A 23,388-nucleotide genomic window follows, 5' to 3' on the forward strand; every position below is an offset into this window, starting at 1 on the left:
CTGCAGCTATCAGGAAAAGATAGGTTTGACCAGGAGGGGAGGGGATCAAATGAGGTGGGTAGGGTTGAGGCTCTGGTCATGGGGGATTCCATCGTTAGACATGTGGGGAAAGTGTGTGGAGGAAAGGGAACCAGGGTAGAGTGTTACCCAGGAATTAGGTTGAGGCAGATGCTGAGAAAAGTAGAAGAGGAGGAGGAGGGGAAGGAGAAGGTGGTAGTGTTTCACATTAATACCAACAACGTAAGGCAAGCTAGTATAAGTACCAACATAGTTGGGGATGTGTGGGATCTGGTAAATGCAGCATGGGTAAAGTTTAAGGAAGCACAGATTGTTATCAGTGGAATACTGTGTAGGAGGGATACTGACTGGGGGGTGATTGGTGACTTAAATGAGACTATGGAGTGGGTATGTGGGAAACTGGGAGTGAGATTTCTAGATCCTAATGGGTGGGTACGAGATAGGGATCTGCGCTCACATGGCCTTCACTTAAATTGCAGTGGTACGTATAAGTTAGGAAATTTATTTGGAAGGGTAATAGAGAGGTACATTCAGGGAAACGGGGTTGTCTACAGCGCGGTGATAAGGGTACAGAGATCTGGAAATCAAGTAGGGATGACATAAAAATGTTAGTGTTGAACTGTAGAAGTATTGTAAAGAAAGGAATAGAATTTAGTAATTTAACAGATATATATTTACCAAATATTGTAATAGGAGTTGAATCATGGCTGAGAAATGATATAATGGATGCAGAAATTTTCTCACAGAACTGGAGTGTGGATCGTAGAGATAGGATAGGAATGGTGGGAGGGGGAGTTTTCATTCTGGTGAAAGAAGAATTTGTAAGCTACGAAAAAGTTAAAGATGAGAAACATGAAATTCTAGGTGTAAGGCTCATTTCTAAAGATAATAGGCAACTTGATGTCTTCGGAGTTTACAGACCGAGAAAGGATAGTGCTGACACGGATTCAGAATTATTTGATAAGTTAATCAGCTACGTGGGAAACGACATGGAAAGGATTGTGATTGTAGCGGGAGATCTGAATTTACCAAACATCAATTGGGAAGGAAATGCAAACGACAGGAAGCATGACCAACAAATGGCAAATAAGCTAATATGGGAAGGACAGCTGATTCAGAAAGTGATGGAACCAACTAGAGGGAAAAATATCCTGGACGTGGTGCTGATAAAACCAGATGAGCTGTATAGAGAAACCGAAGTAATAGATGGTATTAGTGATCACGAAGCTGTTTTTGTCGTAGTTAAATATTAATGTGATAGAAAGGAAGGTTTTAAAAGTAGGACTATTAGGCAGATATAGCAGGTATGAGGCAGTTTAAAAAAAGTAATTATCATCGGTGGAAGACTGTAAATAAGAATATAAACAGACTCTGGGATGGGTTTAAAGAAATTGTTGAGGAATATGAAAACAGGTTTGTACCTTTAAAGGTGGTAAGGAATGGTAAAGACCCGCCTTATTATAATAGAGAAATAAAGAAACTAAGAAGGAAGTGTAGATTGGAAAGAAATAGAGTTAGAAATGGCTGTGGAAGTAATGAGAAATTGAAGGAACTTACTAGAAAATTGAATCTAGCAAAGGAGGCAGCTAAGGATAACATGATGGCAAGCATAATTGGCAATCATACAAATTTTAGCAAAAAATGGAAGGGTATGTATAGGTACTTTAAGGCAGAAACAGGTTCCAAGAAGGACATTCCAGGAATAATGAATGAACAAGTAGAGTGTGTATGTGAGGATCTTCAAAAGGCAGAGGTATTCAGTCAGCAGTATGTAAAGACTGTTGCTTACAAGGATAATGTCCAGATAGAGGAGGTGACTAATACTGAAGAAGTATTAAAATTTACATATGATAACAATGATATTTACAATAAGATACAAAAGTTGAAAACTAGAAAAGCGGCTGAAATTGATAAGGTCTCAGTGGATATACTAAAGGCAATGGGTTGGGATATAGTACCATATCTGAAGTACTTATTTGATTATTGTTTGCATGAAGGAGCTATACCAAATCAATGGAGAGTTGCTATAGTAGCCCTTGTGTATAAAGGGTGATAGACATAAAGCTGAAAATACAGGCCAGTAAGTTTGGCATGCGTTGCATGTTAGCTTTGGGAAGGTATTCTTTCTGATTATATTAGACATGTTTTTTTAAATTAATAACTGGTTTGATAGAATTAAATTGAAATAACAAATAACGTATTTCAACCTATTCAATACAAGTAAATAAGAAATGTAGTGTTACATTGCTATTTAATTATAAGCGGAAGCGGTACCGGTTTCGACCCCAATCTGGGTCATCATCAGCCGAATAAAATGCAAAAACAATGCATAGGTAAATAAGAAATTAAAGAATGAGTCTTTTACAAAAACAGTTGAAGAAGCAATATAAGATAATGGTGATTGGCACTGCGCAATTTTAAATCGTAAAATATAGAAGAAGTAGAAGGTCAGTCACTTATATGAAGTAAGGCGCAATCTTCTGAATAGTAGCACAACACACTCAAAATTCGGCACTGTGTCTCAAAATGTTTACGAGAAGAGGTGAACAGTTAAGTGAGCCAGCCTGCATATACTATCAGGCGCGAAGTCACAACACAATTTAATAAGTATGAAGTCCTGAAATTGAGTAGAAGTCGAAGACGAGTCGCTTGATTGAATCACATTGCTAGCTCCTGAAGATCAGCGCAAATACTCAGTGTCCGGCACTGTGCTTTGAAATGCCGACGGAACTCGGTGAATAGCTTAATGATCCAGTCTGTAATTGTTTTGGTTGCGAAAATGTATATATACATATAATATAATTGAAGTATGTAACTAGGATCTTGTAGATTCTTTAGAACAGTTGACGTAAAAAACAATTGTGAAGAGAAAAATGGTAAAAAGCGCAATACCGGAAACAAATGAAAAACGTATATGCACAGTGCGCTACTTCTTGAAGATAAGAATTCACGTCATAATTGAGGTAGTCCTAGGATGCTTATAAAATAACTAATGTTCTTAAAAAACACAACATGAAAACTTCTTTTAGAACCAATAACAGAAATCTTGATATATTACACAACTCTAAATCACTAAATAAATATAATGCTTTTTCTAAATCTGGAGTATACAGATTCAAATGTAACAACTGCAGATACTCCGAACATATCAACACCATTAAATACAACAGATTCTCTGCTATAGGACAACACATACAAGACTCCAAGTATAATTTCACCAATATTGAAAACGACATAAAAATACTTAAAATCAGTAACAAAGGCCCCCTTCTAAACACTACTGAAAATTGTTTTATTCACCTTGACCAATACTTCAACCCTAATTTCAATTTAAACATGTGCCCCCATGTAGGAAAAGGGTAAGCAGATAATTCCCAGCGGCTCAATTTCTTCTCAGGGTATCCATCTCTCAAGTAAAATCTGAAGATTTTACATTAGGTCTCGCTTAACTTGAGTTCGAAGAGAATGCCGGTTCACCGAGGATGTAATACCAAATAATTAATTCACCTGACTAAAGTACCAACGATGTAAGTCCTTGATAAATTCAAATCAGGCATCAACTCAGTCAATTACTTTCTTGGCTTACCAACTAGCTTATCAACTACGTAAAAGGGAAAGAATTCATCACACACAAATTCTAGAAAAAATAATAATAATATTTATTTGAATAAAAGATTGCCCTAGGAAAAAGTAATGTGATTTAGGGTAGTATTCGCGTTGTTACTATGTACAGATAATAATTCAGAGTCACCGGTGGCTCGTAGAAAGGAAAAATAAATGCAATGTTAAGCTATTTACACCAATTCCAAAACAAAGCCAAAAATGAATATTACTATTTACAATTGATCACTGGACATCCACAGTCTTCATTGAAAACAAGTCATTAAGTTGACGCAAATATCGTTATGATGTTTAGATTGCTCATTATCATCAAAATCAGGCTAATTAGATCTGAATAAAATGTATAGTTTAGCAGAATAAATCGTAAAATAAACAAATAGATCTGAGTTTGAATATGAATATAAATATAAATCTGCTAATAAATCTGAACATAAGTTTGAACATAAATTTGAACATAAATCTGAACTCATTTAATTTGGTCTTTCTTCTATGATGCGCTTCGGTAACGACTTACGGGCTAAGGCATATTTCCCTAATGCCTGTTAAATCTGGCTCCTAGCCTATCATTTCCCTATCCATTATTCTCTTAAAGAATGTAAATTCAAATAAACTCTGTGTCAGAATAAATAAGTCATCTATCTAGCTTTCCACATAATTTTTGATTCACATACACATCTATTTCAGGCTCTATGTGCTCTCCCTTTGTCATATTCCATAACATTTCTCATCTTCGCAAGTTACTCAATTCATTTGGGCAGTCAGAATGTAAATACTACGCATTTATGCTCGGAAATATATTACCATATTTATAAATATCATATTTGCATTTGGCCATGAACACCGTTATAAAATACATCATAATATTCTCGTACTTGAAATACAGCATCTACTATTGTCATATAATCCCATCAAAATCTCAATTCTACTTCAATGTATATCACTCATACCTTAGTTTAGGTCATTCCCACGGTGTGCTCAGTTTCACGTACGTGTATCATTTCACACAAATTCTTACCTCTTATAAATGTGACATGGCATTTCCTTAGATGCAGGCAATCCTTGCCCTCTCCGTAATACATAAATAAACATCCGCATTTCATTATACATTGACTTATTTCGCCAAGTTACCAATACTGTAACATGATTTCAACATTCAACTAACAACTTCATTATCATAACCTCCACTACAACATATCGCGATTACTCTTATATTACCATGCCAAATATATCACAATTGCCTTTCTTATAAACACATCTCAATAACGTTATATATCATAACCCCAAACTGAGTTCCATACTCTTATGTTGCGGAGCAAAGAGTACGTGATTCTACACATTCATCTCAGACGCGCGGACCAAACATGACGTAAACATTTAGTATAACCAATACGAGATTTATCAAAATTCCACAATGTGTCAAATCATTGCTATCAGCTGTTATAAAAGACACTTCCTTCAAATTCTCGTAACTCATTAGTTATTCTGACCAAACATGCGGTGGCGTATATGTAATGTACTAGAATCTTATTCTACACTGCTCGATCGTATTACTATAGACTTAAATATCTCACACTTCACTTCCATTATTCACTTGCACTCTTAATTAAATGGTTTTTATCACCAACTTATCAGCACATGCCACAAGTAAATGTATACGCACATCAAAAACTACGTAATTAAAAATGTAAAGACTTAGCTCGCTTGTCGTTACATTTGGTCCAGTTGTTCCACCTCCACTCGGATGTCATTAGCTCTGTGCTCAGGATGTGGGTTAGTCATCTGGTTGGCCGTTGCCTTCCCCATGGGTTGATCATCTGGTTGGCCGTTGCCTTCCTCATTATGGGTTGGTCATCTGGTTAGCTGTTGCCTTCCTCATCATGGGTTGGTCATCTGGTTGGCCGTTGACTTCCTCATCATGGGTTGGTCATCTGGTTGGCCGTTGCCTTCATCATCATGGGTTAGTCATCTGGTTGGCCGTTGCCTTCCTCATCATGGGTTGGTCAACTGGTTAGGATGTACCGCTCCCCAGTTTGGTCCATCATGCATGCTTAGCAGGCACACATCATATTACTTCTGCTGATAACAAAAATATACATTTCGGAGCAGAAAATTGTCATGATATGATCCATCTGACAATAATAATTCTCCAGTTGTTATTCCTTTTCTTGCTCTCTGAGATATAACTTTGATCTCGTCGGGATTAAGTTCTCCATATATATCGGCTCTTTCTGGGAAAATCTCGAAAATTTATTCTTCTTCTTTCTTGAATTAGACCAAGGTAGTCTTCTTGCCATATGAAAGTATTTCTCTTGGGTTACAATTGGTCTCTCCTTACAGAATGCGACGCGATTGCTCTCGGGATCCTTCTAGGCGTATATCACCGTATCTTGCTTATTTTTTTAAATATTTTAATTAACTCTGGTTCATCGGCCGGTGAATTATATTATTTGTTTTACAAGGACGATCCCTTTTCTTCAAGAATCTCCTCTAAATTCTTGTATCTTCTTTCAATATATATCTCGTTTACCAGTTACATCTTCACTCCTGCGATGCAGATTTTTAAGTGAAGTTTTTTTAACAATCCCTTCGCTTCTATTTTTTTTTTGTAAAACAATTCACTTGACTCTCTACTGTCCCGTAGTGCCTTCAATATTTGTCCGTTCCCAGACATGCATGGCCTTCTATAATATCGCACTACACATATATTCCTTGTATCTCATAGATCGGATGGGCCATACCTTCATTCGGCGCCATTTTGAAAGCTGTCTACGAGATGTAAACGGGCACAAACAACATTTCTGAAAAACCCAATATCCTATTTGACTTCCTAATTCTTCTTCTCAAAAATTCTAAATTTCTAAACCCGAATTAAATTTTCCATGCCTTACACAGTTGCTACCCACATTTTCTACCTCCAATAACCCACCCTAAACTACTCCTCCTTTATTTCCTTATCTTATCCTTTCCCATCCTCTTTTAACTTCCAATCCTTTTCATTTTCTCTTATCTACTAATCCTCTTCCTTTATTAACTTATCCTATCTTTTCTTTTCACCCCTCCTCTCAAAAAAAAAAAAAAAAACCACCCCACTTTCCGAATTGAACTGTATACTAGTATACTATAGTGCCACCTGCATTTTGGGTCTTTACATTCAAATTTAAACTCATGCCTTGCGCTGCCTTGGACTACTTCAATTACGACCTGAATTCTTATCTTCAAGAAGTAGTGCAATGTGCATATACGTTTTTCATTTGTTTCCGGTATTGTGCTTTTTTATTACATGTTATGAGTCTCATTATGATAGCCGTATTGGAGTACAGAATGTAAAAGTTTCAAACAAATTTATGAAAAAACCACCATTCCAATACTTTACAATCCTGAAGTTTAAGATACAAATATTACATATATGTTAAAATGGGACATGTTTCGCTTAGGCTTTTTAAGCATCTTCAGCCATACTTAATCTAAAGCTAAGTCAGGGCCCTGAACTGGGTTCCTCATTAAAGTATAATACATGCTTTAATACAAGATAAAACAACCATAAAAATCTAGTCTGTGGAGAAAGCGATACTTAAATGCAACTAAAATTCAATAATGAACTTGGTTATTTGTAGAACGAGACATAGTCATAATGATCTGACATACATTTGGATTGTACAAATTATTTGATATTAATGAAGCGTGAATTAATTAAAATATCAAAAAATAAATCTTTGCACGTTGTTGATTGAGAATCAGGTGCATAGAATTACAGTAGAGTTGTTAACTCCAAGTGGCTGCGTGATAAGGTCAAAAGGCACTTGAAGCATCAGTATAGAAGTGTTTCAGTTTTTAACACATGCTACATTGCAATTTCTCCCACATCTAAGGCTTTATTGAACACCCTATTTGTTGAATCTATGCTAGACTGACCCTGACCCTGTAATAATTTTTTTGTTTTGTTTTTTGTTTTAACCTACAACCTGTTTTCCAGTCATTGACCGGGTCAGGGATGTAATGAATCAAACTTATATAGGCTGTTATTACAATGGGGTCGCCACTCCCAAGGTGATTTATTAATGAGTGATAAATGCTATGAAATGATAATGGAGAGTGTTGCTGGAATGAAAGATGACAGGAAAAACCGGAGTACCCGGAGAAAAACCTGTCCCGCCTCCGCTTTGTCCAGCACAAATCTCACATGGAGTGACCGGGATTTGAACCATGGTATCCAGCGGTGAGAGGCCGACGCGCTGCCGTCTGAGCCACGAAGGCTCCCCTGTAATAATTAAGAGGGGAATTCCTCAAGGCAGTATTATTGGACCTTTCTGTTTTCTTATATATATAAATGATATGAGTAAAGGAGTGGAATCAGAGGTAAGGCTTTTTGCAGATGATGTTATTCTGTATAGAGTAATAAATAAGTTACAAGATTGTGAGCAACTGCAAAATGACCTTAATAATGTTGTGAGATGGAGAGTAGGCAATGGTATGATGATAAACGGAGTTAAAAGTCCGGTTGTGAGTTTCACAAATAGGAAAAGTCCTCTCAGTTTTAATTACTGAATTGATGGCGTGAAAGTTCCTTTTGGGGATCATTGTAAGTATCTGGGTGTTAATATAAGGAAAGATCTTCATTGGGGTAATCACATAAATGGGATTGTAAATAAAGGGTACAGATCTCTGCACACGGTTATGAGGGTGTTTGGGGGTTGTAGTAAGGATGTAAAGGAGAGGGCATATAAGTCTCTGGTAAGACCCCAACTAGAATATGGTTCCAGTGTATGGAAACCTCACCAGGATTACTAGATTCAAAAACTGGAAAAAATCCTAAGAAAAGCAGCTCGATTTGTTCTGGGTGCTTTCCGCCAAAAGAGTAGCATTACAAAAATGTTGCAAAGTTTGGGCTGGGAAGAACTGAGAGAAAGAAGACAAGCTGCTTGACTAAGTGGTATACCGACCTCGATAGCTGCAGTCGCTTAAGTGTGGCCAGTATCCAGTAATCGGGATATAGTGGGTTCGAGCCCCACTGTCGGCAGCCCTGAAGATGGTTTTCTGTGGTTTTCCATTTTTACACCAGGCAGATTCCGGGGCTGTACCTTAATTAAGGCCACGGCTGCTTCCTTCCACTTCCTGGGTCTTCCCTATCCCATCATCGCCATAGGACCTATCTGTGTCGGTGCGACGTAAAGCAAAATAGAAAAAACAAAAACTAAGTGGTATGTTCCGAGCTGTCAGCGGAGAAATGGTGTGAAATGACATTAGTAGACGAATAAGTTTGAGTGGCGTCTTTAAAAGTAGGAAAGATCACAGTATGAAGATAAAGTTGGAATTCAAGAGGACAAATTGGGGCAAATATTCGTTTATAGGAAAGGGAGTTAGGGATTGAAATAACTTACCAAGGGAGATGTTCAATAAATTTCCAATTTCTTTGCAATCATTTAAGAAAAGGCTAGGAAAACAACAGATAGGGAATCTGCCACCTGGGCGACTGCCCTAAATGCAGATCAGTATTGATTGATTGATTGATTGATTGATTGATTGATTGATTGATTGATCGTGTAGTATATAGTATTTCCTTCGTCTGGTATATACACACACACACATCAAAAAAAGTTTTGCACCACCTCGAGTTCCAAGTTTCTAGGTTGCTGATAACTCCAGGGAATGTATGGGATGCAAATACGTACTTTATGTCAAGCATAACATGACTTATGTAAAGAATAAGCAACGACAGGCCCAACACGAACACTATTCTTTGGCAACGTGCATCCCTCCATCGAAATGGGAATCTGATTCTGCTTCTCAGTAGAATATTACTCCAGCCCGTGCAGTGAAATATGATCAGACCTGTCGTGGCATGCTGTCAACAAGGCGGTTGAAGCTGTCCTAGTCAATCTTCTCCCACTCTTTGACAGAGGTGGATTAATTTGTTGTTGTACTGCCTGTTTCAGCATGTTCCAGGCTTGTTGAATGGGATTCATATCCGGAGATACTACAGGCCAGTCCATCCAATCAATGTGGGCCTCCCTGAAAAACAGGTTCACAAGATTGGAGTGTTGCGGGCAAGCATTGTCATCGTGTAGAACAAATCTGTTGCCAAAATGTTGTTGGTATGGTTGTACAATGGGCCCGAGGATTCTGTTTCAGCACTGTCTATCAGTCATATTGCCATCTATGATGATGAGTGGTGTCCGATGTCCATACATAATGCCTCCCCAAAACATGACGGATCCACCTCCCTGATGGGCACGTGGGATGGCATACAGGACTTGTCTGGCATTACCATGCTCTCTCCAAACCCTCCTCCAATGATTATCCGGCGTCAGATACATCTGACACTCATCCGTGAAGAGGACCTGCTGCAATTTTTCCAGAATCCAGTCCAAGTGCCCAATTGCCCATCTGTAACTGGCGCCACGATTTTGGGGTGTACGAGCAGGTGCTTCACCAAAGAACTCATGAGTACAGGTGGTCCCTATGGAGACGTTTTCTGATTGCCTGTGTAGACACAGCCCTAATAGTTGCTTGTTTTAAAGCATTACGCAGTTCTGTTGCGGTGTCTGCAGGGTTCCTGTGAGACAGGATTCATATGTGACAGTTGTCAGCTGCTGTTATTGACCACGGACGGCCACTGTGAGGATGATCTTGAACATTTTGTGTCACACAATAACAGCTGTATGTCTTGACAACATCATTATGGTGTACACCAACCAGGCCAGCAATTGTCCTCACGGAGAGGCCTTGCTGATGCATTGTCACTATGCGCATATGGTTAATAACTCGTCGAGGCATGTTTGCACACTGCACAGAACACAAATGTGCTCTTGTGTTGTATCAACGGGTGACAGTAACGGAGCACTCATCTGGACTGTTCTGAGACTGCATGTATTTCCTCCACGTCCACCAACAGTAAGTGTTACACGTCATTCAGATGTTGATTTGTCATGCAACAACTCTTAAGAGTGAACATCCTTCACAAACACAAAAAATACAGGTGGTGCAAAGCTTTTTTTGAGGTGTGTAGTGTTATTCATAGAATATGCTATTTCATTTCTGTACATATTTCATATTTCTTTGAAAAAGATAGAAGAATGGCTGAGGGAAGTAAGTGTAGGAACTGCAGGTGCGAATAGGAATGAAGGAATATGAGGGGAGAGAGAGCGAGTTTGAGGGAGATAAGTAGGTTTGTAATGGAGGACAGGAATGAAGATAAATTTCACTCAATCAATGTACAGGATAAGGTAGGTGAGGAAGAGGAAAGAAAGGGGAACTTGTAGAAGACAGGTGATAGTGATTGTTGTTCTAAGAGGAAGTACAACTAGGTAAACATCTGCTAATGTTTTAAGAAGGAAGAAAAGGGCAAAGGGCTCTATTCAGGGTCAGAATTCAGGACAGGTATTAATGAGAAATTTGTATGAGTCACTGGAGGTAGAATAGCAGAGGAGATATGAGGAACAGGGAACAGTTGCAGAGGAGGGGAGAAGTAGGAGTAAAGGGAAATGCAGAGTAGAGGACAGGAAAAGAGAGAAGGAACAGGGTCATGGGGGAGGAGGGGTAGAAGGAGGAAGAAGGTTCTGCAGCCGTGAACAAAGATAGCATAGACCAGGACAGGAGAGAATTGAATGAAGTGGGTGAGATTGAGGCTCCGGTCATGGGGGACTCCATTGTTAGGCATGTGGGTTAAGTGTGCGGTAGAAGAGAACCAGGGTAGAGTGTTGTCTAAAAATTAGATTGAGGGAGATGTTGAGGAAAGTAGAAAAGGAGGAGGAGAATAAGGAGAAGGTGGTAGTTTTTAACATTGGTACCAACACTGCAAGGCATGCAGGTATAAGTACCAACATAGTTGGGGATGTGTAGAATCTGGTAATACAGCAAGGAAAAAGTTTAAGGGAGTACAGATTGTTTTCAGTAGATACTGCCTGGAGGGTGATTGGGGATTTACATGAGACTATGGGGTGACTATATGGGAAATTGGGAGTGAAATTTGTAGATCCTAATGGGTGGGTAGGAGACTTCACTCAGATGGCCTTCACTTGAACCGCAATGTTACATATAAGTTAAAGAGGTTTGTTTAGAAAAGTTATAGGTAGGTACATTCAGGGAACAGGCTGGACTAGGAAGCAGTGATGAGATTAAAGGGTGCTAGAAAGAAGGTAAGGATGAAATAAAGTTGTTAGTATTAGACTGTAAAAAAAAAAAAAAAGGAATAGAATTATGTTATTTGCTAGATATATATTTACCAGATATTGTAATAGCAGTTGAATCATGACTGAGAAGTGATATTATGGATGCAAAAATTTTCTCTTGGAACTGGAGTGTTTATCATAAGACAGAATTGGAAAGGTAGGAGGGAGAGTATTCATACAGGTGAAAGAAGAATTTGTAGCCTAAAAAAAGGTAAGGATTAGAAACATGAAATTTTAGGTGTAAGACTCATCTCTAAAGATAATAGGCAACTTGATGGCTTGGGGTGTACAGACCCGGCTAGAGTGGCACTGATGCTGATGCAGAATTATTTGATAAGATAATCAGCTATGTGGGAAATGACACAGAAAGGAACATTATTGTAGTGGGCGACTTCAATTTACCAAATGTTAACTGGGAAGGTAATGCAAATGACGGAAAGCATGATCAACAAATGATAAATAAGTTAATCTGGCAATGACAGCTGAATCAGAAAGTAACAAAACCAACTAGAATCCCCTGTGGTTGTGGGCGGTAGAATAATACCCACGGTATTCCCTGCCTGTAGTAAGAGGTGACTAAAAGGTGTCCCAGGGGCTCTCAACTTGAGAGCGTGGGTTGGCAAACACAGGCCCTTCAGCTGAGTCCTGGCATTGCTTTCACTTACTTGTGCCAGGCTCCTCATTTTCATCTATCCTATCCAGCCTCCCTTGGCCAACTCTTGTTCTTTTCTGATCCCGATGATATTAGAGCATACTTGGCCTAGGGAGTCTTTCATTTTCACACCCTTTAAGGTTCTTCTCTTTCTTTGGCTGATACCTTCATTTTTCAAAGTGTCAGATCCCTTCCAGTTTCTCTCTCTGATTAGTGTTATATAGAGAATAGTTGCCTACTTGTACATCCTCGTAAAACAATAATCACCACACCACGAACTAACTAGTGGGAAACATATTCTTGATGTGGTGCTGATAAAAGCAGATGAGCTCTGTAGAACAACTGAAATGATAGATTGTATAAGGGATCACAAAGCTGTTTTTGTTGTAGTGAAAAATAAGTGTGATATAAAGAAAGGTTGTAAAAGTAGAACTACTAGGAAGCATGGGAAGATATTAAAAAGAAATTATTATCAACAGGAAATTATAAATAAAAATGTGCACAGCCTATGGGATGGGTTTAAAGCAGTTATTGAGGAGTGTAAAACCTGGCATATGCCTTTAAAGGTGGTAGGAAATGGGAATGACCCACAGTATTATAACAGAGAAATAAAGAGATTAAGAAGGAAGTGCAGGCTATAAAGGAATAGAGTTTGCAGAGAAGTTTCTGCTAGTGTCAAATTATTCTATTCCATAAAGAAGAACCGAAAAGATACAGCAACAAAGAAGACTTACAGGTCCAGGTTGAGGTCATGGCTTTTCAGAAATTTCTGTTTCTTAAGGAATATGGCACATGAAGATCAAAGACGTCTCACTCCCCATTTTATTTCGACCTCTTCTCTTGTGCGACCCCCAACTCTGATGCTGGCTCTCTGTTGCCAGTACAGATTAGCTATAAATCTTCAGGACTTCAGTCATCTTCCACACTGGACTCTGTTATATGCCCTTTCAAAGTCACTGAAGCAGAGAAAGACATGCAGCATCGCAGCAGCACTGGACCAAGACCTGAATGCTGAGAAGAGCCTCTTGCATTCCAAGCTCAAGCAGACTGGAAGGTGCTGATGCCTGCTTTGAGATCCTGGTGTGAAGGATGTGAAGGAAAAGCTACAATGCATGACTCATTAGGTTGATGATGTCGTATTCACTCCATTCTTTCGCAGTTGGTTTCTTTGCGAGGGTGGCAAAGGTCAACTTCAGCTAATTAGATGGAATACTGCTGCTGTCATATTCTTCAAGCGGCACAGCATTGAAATTCTCTTGGCACCTAGCAGCTTCAGCACTTCCATGCAAACTTAGTCAGAGGCTGCAGCCTTACTGTTGTTTACTTTCACAGTTGCCTTTAAAACTTGGTGATCCTAGGGCTGCTTTCTGCATCGTGGATACCACGCTCAACCAGCCTTATGTCTTTGAAGAGCTTCTCCATGTAATGCTTCCATACTTATAGCTGCTGGTCTGTGTCAGTGACAAGGTTTACATCCTGATCTACAAGCTTACCAGGTCCTCCTGTCTGGCATACTCCTGTAACCTCCTTCATATTGTTGTGGAGATGGAAGGAATCATGCTGGTTTTGGTAGTTTTCAATTCCTGCACATTATGCAGTATACCACTGCCTTTATTTTTTTTAAAGAAAAGGTAACAATCAAATATATGATAGTTTAACCCACAGCAAATGAAGACTGAAGGTAATGATGTCTGATTGGTAAGGATACAAAATTGTGATATTGAGTTGTAACTTTAAAGCGTTGCAGTCTGTCAAACACACAAGTTCAATATAAATATTAAACTATAACATACTTGTAAAAAAACACTATTGAATAAGGAATAGTGTGTATTTTTATTCCTTACTGAATTAGCAATAGTGTTTTTTATTCCTTATTAAATATTGTTTTTTACAGTTATGTTATAGTGTAATATTTATATTGAACTTGGGCATTCAACAGACTGCAAATCTTTAAAGTTACATTTAACTGAGTCGACACTAGAAAGTATGGCTTCCTTCTTAACAAATAATTAAGTTGTATCTCCCCTTAAAACAACAATCACCACCTCCAGCATATGACAATATTTTTTCTAAGATAGTCTTCCAAGAAGTATACCTGGTGACTTCTTGAGAGGAAAATCATGCTTATTAACACCTTAAAAAAGGCCTAAAAATGTTAAAATTATGTTTAAAGTAACTTTTCAGAACTTGACTAATTTAAAAAAAAAAATCATAAGAAATACCCTTTCACTTCAAAAAGAACTAATATTCCCTGAATTGATTTACCATTTATGTGCACTCCAGGTTTGATCCACTGTCCCTTAAGAATTGGTGAATCTGCAAATGTGGCAGTAACTATGACATCAGCATTTCTGACACATTTTTCAGCATTCTCATATGCAGTCACTGGCTTTCCATATTTTTTATATTCCTTTGCAAGCTTCTCTGCTCCTTCAAACCTATGGTTCCATACTCGAATCTGTGAACACAGATGTGTGCATGGTAGAACATATGAACATTACAAGAAAACTGATTGAAATAAAGTAAAATTTGAATTGTGTGATATAATTTAAAACTTTTATCTGGTAATTGTTAATCACTGAAAGTCTGATTTTAAACATACATTTTTGGGAATGTGGAGGTAAAATTTGAATGACAGTATTTGCTACTTGTATTCCATAGGGCAAATTGGGATAAATATTAATTTACAGGAAAAGAAATTATGGGTTGGTATAATTTAATGAGGGAGTTGTTAGATAAATTTCCAACTTCTCTGAAATTATTTTTAAAAATTAGGTAAACAACTGATTGGAATTGCCACCTGGGTGCAGATCAGTGATGGATGATAGATTTTTCTCAGATTCTTCCCTTCAAAAATGTCCTTACATAACTTCTTTTATGTTGTGTTTTTAATTTTCCATTTTTATAATTAGTTTCTGTTCTGCAAATAACATTCAGTGACAGGACTTTTAAACGACACCAGCAACTTCATAAATTTCCATCCCTAGTGTATATCTTAAAATATTCCTAAAAATGATCCACCAAAAGATCTTCAAAAAATTAGAAACAGGGTATCAGCGAAACACAATTTGGTTTCAGAAATATGCTAGGAACAAGAGAAACGTTGTTTACCTTCAACGTGCTGACACAGAGATGTTTAGAAGTCAATCAACCAATTTATTAGATAGAGTATATTACATTATTTACAATTTGACTTTTAAGTTGTTAATAAAGTCTAGCACAGTTAGACCTGCTTCCGTTAAGTCACTGAAATTGCCTTTATATGAATACAATGGACACTTATGCACGATATGCCGGATAGTCTTCCTGGAAGCACCGCAATTGCACTCTGGTGAGGGAACTTGTCTACTTGTGCAGAAGATCAACACATCTACCACTGTTTGTCCTAATCCTGTTTAGGTTTGACCAAGTTTTCTGGGGCAGATGGAAACCACTTGATTTTGTTGTAGTGTTTATAATGCCTTGGCAATGTCCTAGAACCTTTCCCACCAATTCTTTCTTCCAGGTTTGTAGGAAGTTGAAATTATTACACACCAGATGTCTCGCTGTCCTGATGGGTAGGGTTCTGCGAACGTACTCTTCTGGCTTCAGCAGCAATGATGTCCTGGTGTGTTGGTAGCTGGTCGTTGGCATTTACCTTCTTATACTCCCGAAGCAAGGCATGTTTGAGTTCTGCTGGTGGAATGTGACTCAATGATGGTAGTCAGAATGTAGGCATTGATATGACTGTGCCAGGCACAATTCTCATTGCCTGATTTAATTGAGAACCAACAAGTTTCTTATAGCTGCTGTTGAGCCACTCTAGAGAGCACTACTCAGCTGTTGAGAAGACCAGACTGAGGGCGGTTGTGTGTCAAGTATCAGCCAAGGAGCCCCATGCAGTACCACACAGCTTCTAAAGTATGTTATTTCCAGGTTTCAGTTTTCCTGCAGTTTTCTTCAGGTGTTTCTTGAAAGATAATTTCTGTCTAAAATGATCCCCAAATAGTTGGATTCAGTGTTGTGGTTCAAATAGTGGTTACCCAAGTACACTTATAATTCATAACACAATACAACAAACTTTAAGGCCACAAAAACTTTTTTCGAAAATGTAGGCGTTCTTTATGCATTTCAACCTCCTGAATTCGAAAATGATACTGAAAACATCGTATCACCCACAGTTTTTGCACAAATTGCATAAATTTGTAATTAACGATAATGCAATTTAATGATATTATAATAATATTCTGATTGATATTCTGAGCTTCATATGGTGTTTCAGTGTTTATTATAATATAATATGCAAAAGCAGTGGCCCCGAAGGTTGGAATTGGTTCCACGGGACAAAAATATCAAGTGTGACCATCTAGTAGAAAGAGACAGAATACTCTTGCCACCTCTGCACCTCAAACTGGGCATAATGAAGCAGTTTGTCAAAGAATTACCTAGGTATGACAACTGTTTCAAATATCTATGTAACAAGTTCTCCAACCTGTCAGATACTAAGTTGAAGGAGGGCGTGTTCACTGTTCCCGATATTCGGAAAGTAATGCTAGACGAAGATTTCCTTCATTCATTGAATGCCGTGGTGGGAGAAACCTGGACTGCCTTTAAGTGTGTGGTTCAAAATTTCCAGGGAAACAATCGTAGCCCAGAGTATGTCGACATAGTGGAGAACATGCTGACGAAGTTGAAAATACTGGTATGCTCAATGAGTTTGAATTTACATTTTTTACATTCTCACCTTGACTTTTTTCCCTCCAAACCTGGGTACTGTTTGTGAGGAACAGGGTGAAAGGTTCCATCAGGATATAAAGGACATGGAATGACAATACCAGGGAACTTGGGATGTTCGGATGATGGGCGACTACTGCTGGATGCGGATGCTTCACTGTGAGCACAAGGAAATGCCCCATAAGAGGAAAAGCAGGGGCCACTCCATGACAACTAAAAAAGCGCGGAATGAATTACATTAGTGCATGTTTTCTAGTACATTCTCTGTATGCATATTTCAGTATGTTGTTGGTTTAAACTCGTATTCTAGTTCAGCATGATTCATGTGCCGCATGTACTACTTCAATATGTTATATCATTCTTAGCAAAGTATACATTTTGTGCCAAAACTGTGGGTGTTACAATAATTTTTTTTCAGTGTCATTTTCAAATTCAGCAGGCAGAAATACATAAAGTAAACCTACTTTTGTGAAAAAAGTTTTTTCACTGTTGCAGTGTATAATTAGCTAGCTTATTGCATAGGTGGAAACATATAACTTTAGTTTTATTTGGGTTTGGCTTCAGCCTCCAATTGCAGAAATACTCATCAAAAGTGCCTAGGTCATTAGTTAAGGTATGTTCTGTATTTTTGATCTGTCTGTGCTGAGTAGCAGTTGCCCAGTCATCTGCATACCCAAAGTTTCTTGAGATGGTTGCAGGCTTGTCAGAGATTTAGAGGCTGAAGAGAAGTGGGGCTAAGACAGAGCCTTGAGGTAAACCATTATCAAGTTTCTTCTGACAACTGATGGTATTTCCCAAAATTACCCAGAATGTTTGGTTCATTAACTTGTCTCCAGACAGTGTCCTATGGAGAAGTTAGGTCAATGAATGCAACTGATGTCTCAAGACCTTTCTGGAAGCCAGCTTGTATGTGTGTGGTCAGTGATAGTACTTGATCTGTACAACTGTGATTTGGTCAAAATCCGGCTTGTTCCAAGGACACATGCTCAACGATTGTAGAACTTATTCTGTTGTACAGAAGTCTTTCCAATAACTTGTACACTGTACTCAGTAGTGCAATAGGTCTGTAGCTTTGATGTCTATCACTTGGTTTGCCTTGTTTCAACATGGCAATAACCTTTGTTCTTTTAAGTGCACGAGTATGTTCCTAGTTTGCAGGATATTGGAGAAGAAGCGTGTTAGCCATACTTTTACATATTTTTTGCGGTGGAGCAGGAATTCTGGATGGATACCATCAAAACCTGGAGCTTCACATGGTTTAATGTCTTCTAGTGCCCTTGAAATGTCCTCAGGTGTGAATGGACAAGAGAATTCACCATCCTCTTGACACTTTGATTTTTAAGACTTTAAGCTCCTGTTTAACCTGGATGGTGTGCATTTTCTGTTTCGATGCTTTTGATGTCGACACCATATGTGAGTCTATAACATTTGGACAGATGACTGTTATGACATATTGTTTTGTTTCCACCTCCTAGTTTTCCAAGAAGGGACCGAACTTTCCTGCTTGAGTGTTTAAAGTCAAGGTTCTCTACCGTTTCAATCCATTTTTGTCTTCTTGAGGCATCAAGGCTATGGAGCAGTTCGTTAGATTATTCATAGTCACCGGTTGCAAGGAACTCTTCATATAGATTTTTGCTAACTTCACTCCATCCAGGGATATACTCTTTCTTACACCCTCTAGGAATAAACTTCTTAGCTATGCTGTTCATTGCACCTACAAACCTCGCATAATTTTCAATAACTGGAGGAATCCAAAGTCTTGTCCAGATTCTCAATAAAGGCTAGCCAATTTGTTTCTTAGAAATTCCATCAAGGTCATAGAAGAGAAGTGATGATGGGCACTTTCACACCGATTTCAATTTTTACTGGTCAATGTTGACTGTGAGGGAAGGCACGTAGGACTTCTCGCGAAGTTGGTAGAACCAGGCAATTGTGATCTGTAGATACGAAGCATAAATCAAAGTTGAACCCACATCTCCATGCAGCTGACTGGAAAGCGCTTAAGTCCTTGGCATAAAAAATAAGGTGCATGTGGTGCGCTTCGGCCCAGTTGAACGGCCTCGCCATTGACGTCATTAACATTATATTTCCATTCAGTGTGGTAACTTTTGAAATCTGGTTTCCCATTTTCACACCAGGCAAATGCCGGGGCTGTACCTTAATTAAGACCACAGCCGCTTTCTTCCAATTCCTAGGCCTTTGCTATCCCATCGTTGCCATAATACCTATCTGTGTCGGTACGACATAAAGCAAATGGCAAAAACTGTTGAAATCGCCGAGGTAAACAGATGGATGTGGATCAGGGTGCGCAACAAGAGGAGACCATTGAGCGGCAAGCGGTTTGTAGATATTTATGATCGTTGTCCCACTTGTATGATAATGGTGTGGATGTTGTCGTTGGTGTTTGTGAAAATTAAGGAAGCATTCTCTATACTACAATGTATGTAGGTAGCTACACTATGCGCCTTATGATACATTGCTCCTATAAGATCATATCTTGGAACTTTACCTTGTGTGTTTAATTGGCCTGTATGTGTTTCTTGAATAGCAATATTTCTAGAGCAATTTTAAATAGGTCCCTTGGCTCTGCTTATGCCTCCACATTGATCTGTAACATGTGAATGCTAGGTCCAATTCAACCAATGTCTGTCTGCTTTTTGGATTATAATAGAGCTTTCAACAAAATCATGATTGTCTAGGAAGAAGACCTTGGACATGAAAGACATATGAAACATCAGCAATATTTATTACAATCAGACTGCTTTCATAAGGGAAGGTAGGGAGTTCTCTGAAGAGGTGGTAATAAAACATGGCATTAGACAGGGTTGTGTCCTGTCCATCAGCAATATTTATTACAATCAGACTACTATCATAAGGGAAGGTAGGGAGTTCTCTGAAAAGGCGGTAATAAAACATGGCCTTAGACAAGGTCATGTCCTGTCTCCTATGTTGTTTAGCCAATAATCAGAGGAAATAATACAAGCAGCTTTAGTGGAAGAAACACCAGGAATTAAAGTTAATGGAAAAACAATCAACAACTTAAGATTTGCAGATGACACATTGTTGTTGGCAGAAAGCCTACAAGATTTACAGTGACTGACCAACCAAGTTGTGGAGGCAAGTGACCAGTGGGGCTTAACAGTTAATGTAAGTAAGACATGGTTTATGGTAGTATCCCAAATACAACACCAAGAGAGCTTGACGATCAATGGAGAGACAGTACAGCAAGTGACAAAGTACAAATATTCTACAACAACATTGACTGTAATGAGGAAATAAAGTCCAGGATTGACCAAGGCAGAAATGCATTCAATAAAATGAGGAGTGTTTTGTAGCAGAGACCTAATTTTACATCTAAAAATTAGACTTCTGAGATGTTACATTTTTCACCCCCTTGTTCTATGGAGTCGAGACCTGGACCATAAAGAGAAGAGGAATGGACAGATTAGAGGCATATGAGCTATGGATATACAAAAGGATATTGTGGTTGAGTTGGACTGATAAGGTCACAAACAATGAGGTAATGAGGCGAATGTGAAAGAGAATGGAAATATTAAGTATTGTCAAAATCAGAAAGCTGCAATATCTCGGTCATGTGATGTGAGGAGGGAAATATCATCTATTGCAGCCGATCATTCAAGGGAAGATACAAGGCAAAAGAAGACCAGCATTGATAATCTGAAAATTTGGTTCAACTGTTCCACTACTGAGCTGCTTTGCACTGCATCATCTAAAGCAAGAATCTCTATGATGGTAGTTAACCTTCTGAGAAGAGAGTAGTAGTAGTAGTAGTAGTAGTAGTAGTAGTTGTTGTTGTTGTTGTTATGCTAAACACAGAGCTGAGTTTTCCTGAAAGAGGAACATTGATTGCCTATACATTGTAATACATTGAAAGACACCTGCATGCAACAGGTTTATTTGGTAAGGTGCCTGCAGTTAGGAATGCTCCAGTTCTACTTAGTCATAATGAAAAGGCTCATGACAATGCCATCCTAGTAATCATACTAGAACAACTGCCCAACATTAGGCAGTCATTTGTAATGCCTATATTCTACCAAATTAAAGATTATTCTCTAAGAAGAATTCCTGAATTTTTAAAGGGTGTGCCTTTGATGATACCATTAAAGAAGTGGATATGATACCTTTTGGGTTTGTTCCCATGTGAAAGAGGCAAACAATAGGGAATCTTTATGTTTCACAAAGACTTCGCTTTGCATCCACAGGAGAGAAAATCAACTGACCACTATTCTAACTATGGGAATAGGCTTAAAATCAGTTGAACATTACTCCACTGATGAAATGATACTCTTGTTTATCACCATCATGTGCTGTTATAGTCTTAGCAGAGATTGATGTCATAATGTATGCTCCATGTCTGTTGTTTCATGATTTCTCATTCATGAGTTGGAGAATAGACAACATAAAAGTCATCAGATAATCAATGAACAGAATGTAAATGAAAAATAAAATAAAAAACTACAAAAGAAAGATACAGATGACACAAAGGAATAGACTCAAGATGAAAACAGAAGCGGGTTTAAAACAGGGAAGGGGGTTAAGAAAAGATGGAAAAAATAAAAAATTAATGTTCAAGAGACAAGAGGGAAAAGAAAGATATAATTAAGCAATAGGTGCACAAAGATAATGAATAAACAACGCATTGAGTAAATCCTGTAGTATTGAGAAGAGTACGAATTTGGAAAACTGAAATGAAATACAGTAAAAACTCAAATGAAATACAGTGAAGGACAGGATCTACCCCGATCTGTAATATAGAGCAACCAAGTATTGCTTAAAATTGCTAGCCATTGTCCTACTAAAACTATTGGGATTTTTGCATATTTCCTGTTCGATCCTACATCTCCGTGTTTTATACGTGTAAGGGCTTCAACATCTTTGAACATGATGTCATGGCCCTTCAAGTAACTCTTATGAAAATGTGGAACATAGTCTCCGTAAAATGTAAAGATTCCCTGCTGTTTGCCTTTTTCACATACAAAAAAAAAAATATATATATATATATATTACATCCATTAATCCAGACTGTGAAAGCATCCATCTAAACTTTAAAGAAGTGGTTCAGGAGGGTATTGTTTCTTCTTCTGGTCCTTGACAATTTAAATAGATAAAGCTGGAGAGGTTGTTAATACAATGATGACTCGTTTAGCCAACTAGCTCACTTGATGTTTCACCTCTGGGACTTTTATGGCCACTTGGAGGAGCTAGAGAATCATAATCTACAATCAGGCTGGCTGTATAGCATTGTTGGTTAGGCACTTACCTTCTGTCCTGTAACTGCTTATATCACAATTAACACAATTGCACTTGTCAAACCATGGACCATTGGATATTCAAAAATACATCCTTTGCTTGATCATGGGTCTCATCCGGAGCCGCGGTAACTCACACTACAGGTCTTCGTGAGTGTGCAGGGTTCTCACATACCAATGCCTTCATGTGTGTCCACAAATAAAAACTGTATAGCACAACACCAGGTGACTGTGCTGACTGATAACCTGGTTCCCCGCGACCAATGCAATGTGTAGGGAACCTCACGTTCAGAAATGTTTGGACTTCATGACTGAAATGAGCTGATCCCATAATGTTGGAACCACATCAGTCTACAAATATCAAGCAGGACACCTTCAAGTCCTGACAAAAAATACGGTTTATTGGGAATACCATACTCCTATACTTAACATGATCTCCTATATCTAATCTACGCCTATTGTCCCTCAATAATACAGTACTGATTACTGAAACATCCTAATAAATGCTTGAATAATTGTTGACAGTTGAACAGTAATGTATGCTTAATATTCACTATTGGAAAAAAGAATACAGTATGTTAGAAAGTAGGCTATGTTCCATCCAGAGTGATTTCTTGTAATTTGTGCATATTATAAACACTGGAAGCTCACAAGCACCAAATTGTCAATCATAAGTGATTTAAAAGAAAATCAGAATGGTTGCTCAAACAAACCTGAATGTTCCTTCAGGCATTCACTCTTGAAAAAGCCATATTTAATCAGGCTCTAGAAAGTTGGCTTTGAAAATTAGTTGTGAAGAAAGGCCTAAACCTTCAAAATGTGATCTCTGCAGCAAACTTCAGTATGATGTGAAAGTTGAACAATATCGGTTAAAAACATGTCATGGTTTTGCATTCCTGTGCAAATTACTATTGCAGTTCAATCCTTCTATCTCCACCTCCCTTTG

At 38.3% G+C, this 23,388-nt stretch overlaps 2 protein-coding genes across 4 annotated transcripts in view; one reads left to right on the plus strand and one right to left on the minus strand.

Moving 5' to 3' along the window:
* The window catches only part of Arpc1 (Actin-related protein 2/3 complex, subunit 1A), a 246,348-nt gene that overhangs the window by 209,116 nt on the left and 13,844 nt on the right, over positions 1 to 23,388 (plus strand). The gene's annotated exons all lie outside the window — the stretch shown is intronic.
* The window catches only part of LOC136874001 (ketimine reductase mu-crystallin), a 128,590-nt gene that overhangs the window by 40,218 nt on the left and 64,984 nt on the right, over positions 1 to 23,388 (minus strand). For all 3 annotated transcript variants that reach the window (XM_068227624.1, XM_067147449.2, XM_067147450.2), the window contains exon 5: positions 14,725 to 14,917. In XM_068227624.1, the coding sequence (XP_068083725.1) occupies positions 14,725 to 14,917 (193 nt within the window). The remainder of the gene's footprint in view (positions 1 to 14,724; positions 14,918 to 23,388) is intronic.

Source organism: Anabrus simplex, chromosome 5 (genome assembly GCF_040414725.1).
Source record: "Anabrus simplex isolate iqAnaSimp1 chromosome 5, ASM4041472v1, whole genome shotgun sequence".
NCBI classification, from domain to species: domain Eukaryota; kingdom Metazoa; phylum Arthropoda; class Insecta; order Orthoptera; family Tettigoniidae; genus Anabrus; species Anabrus simplex.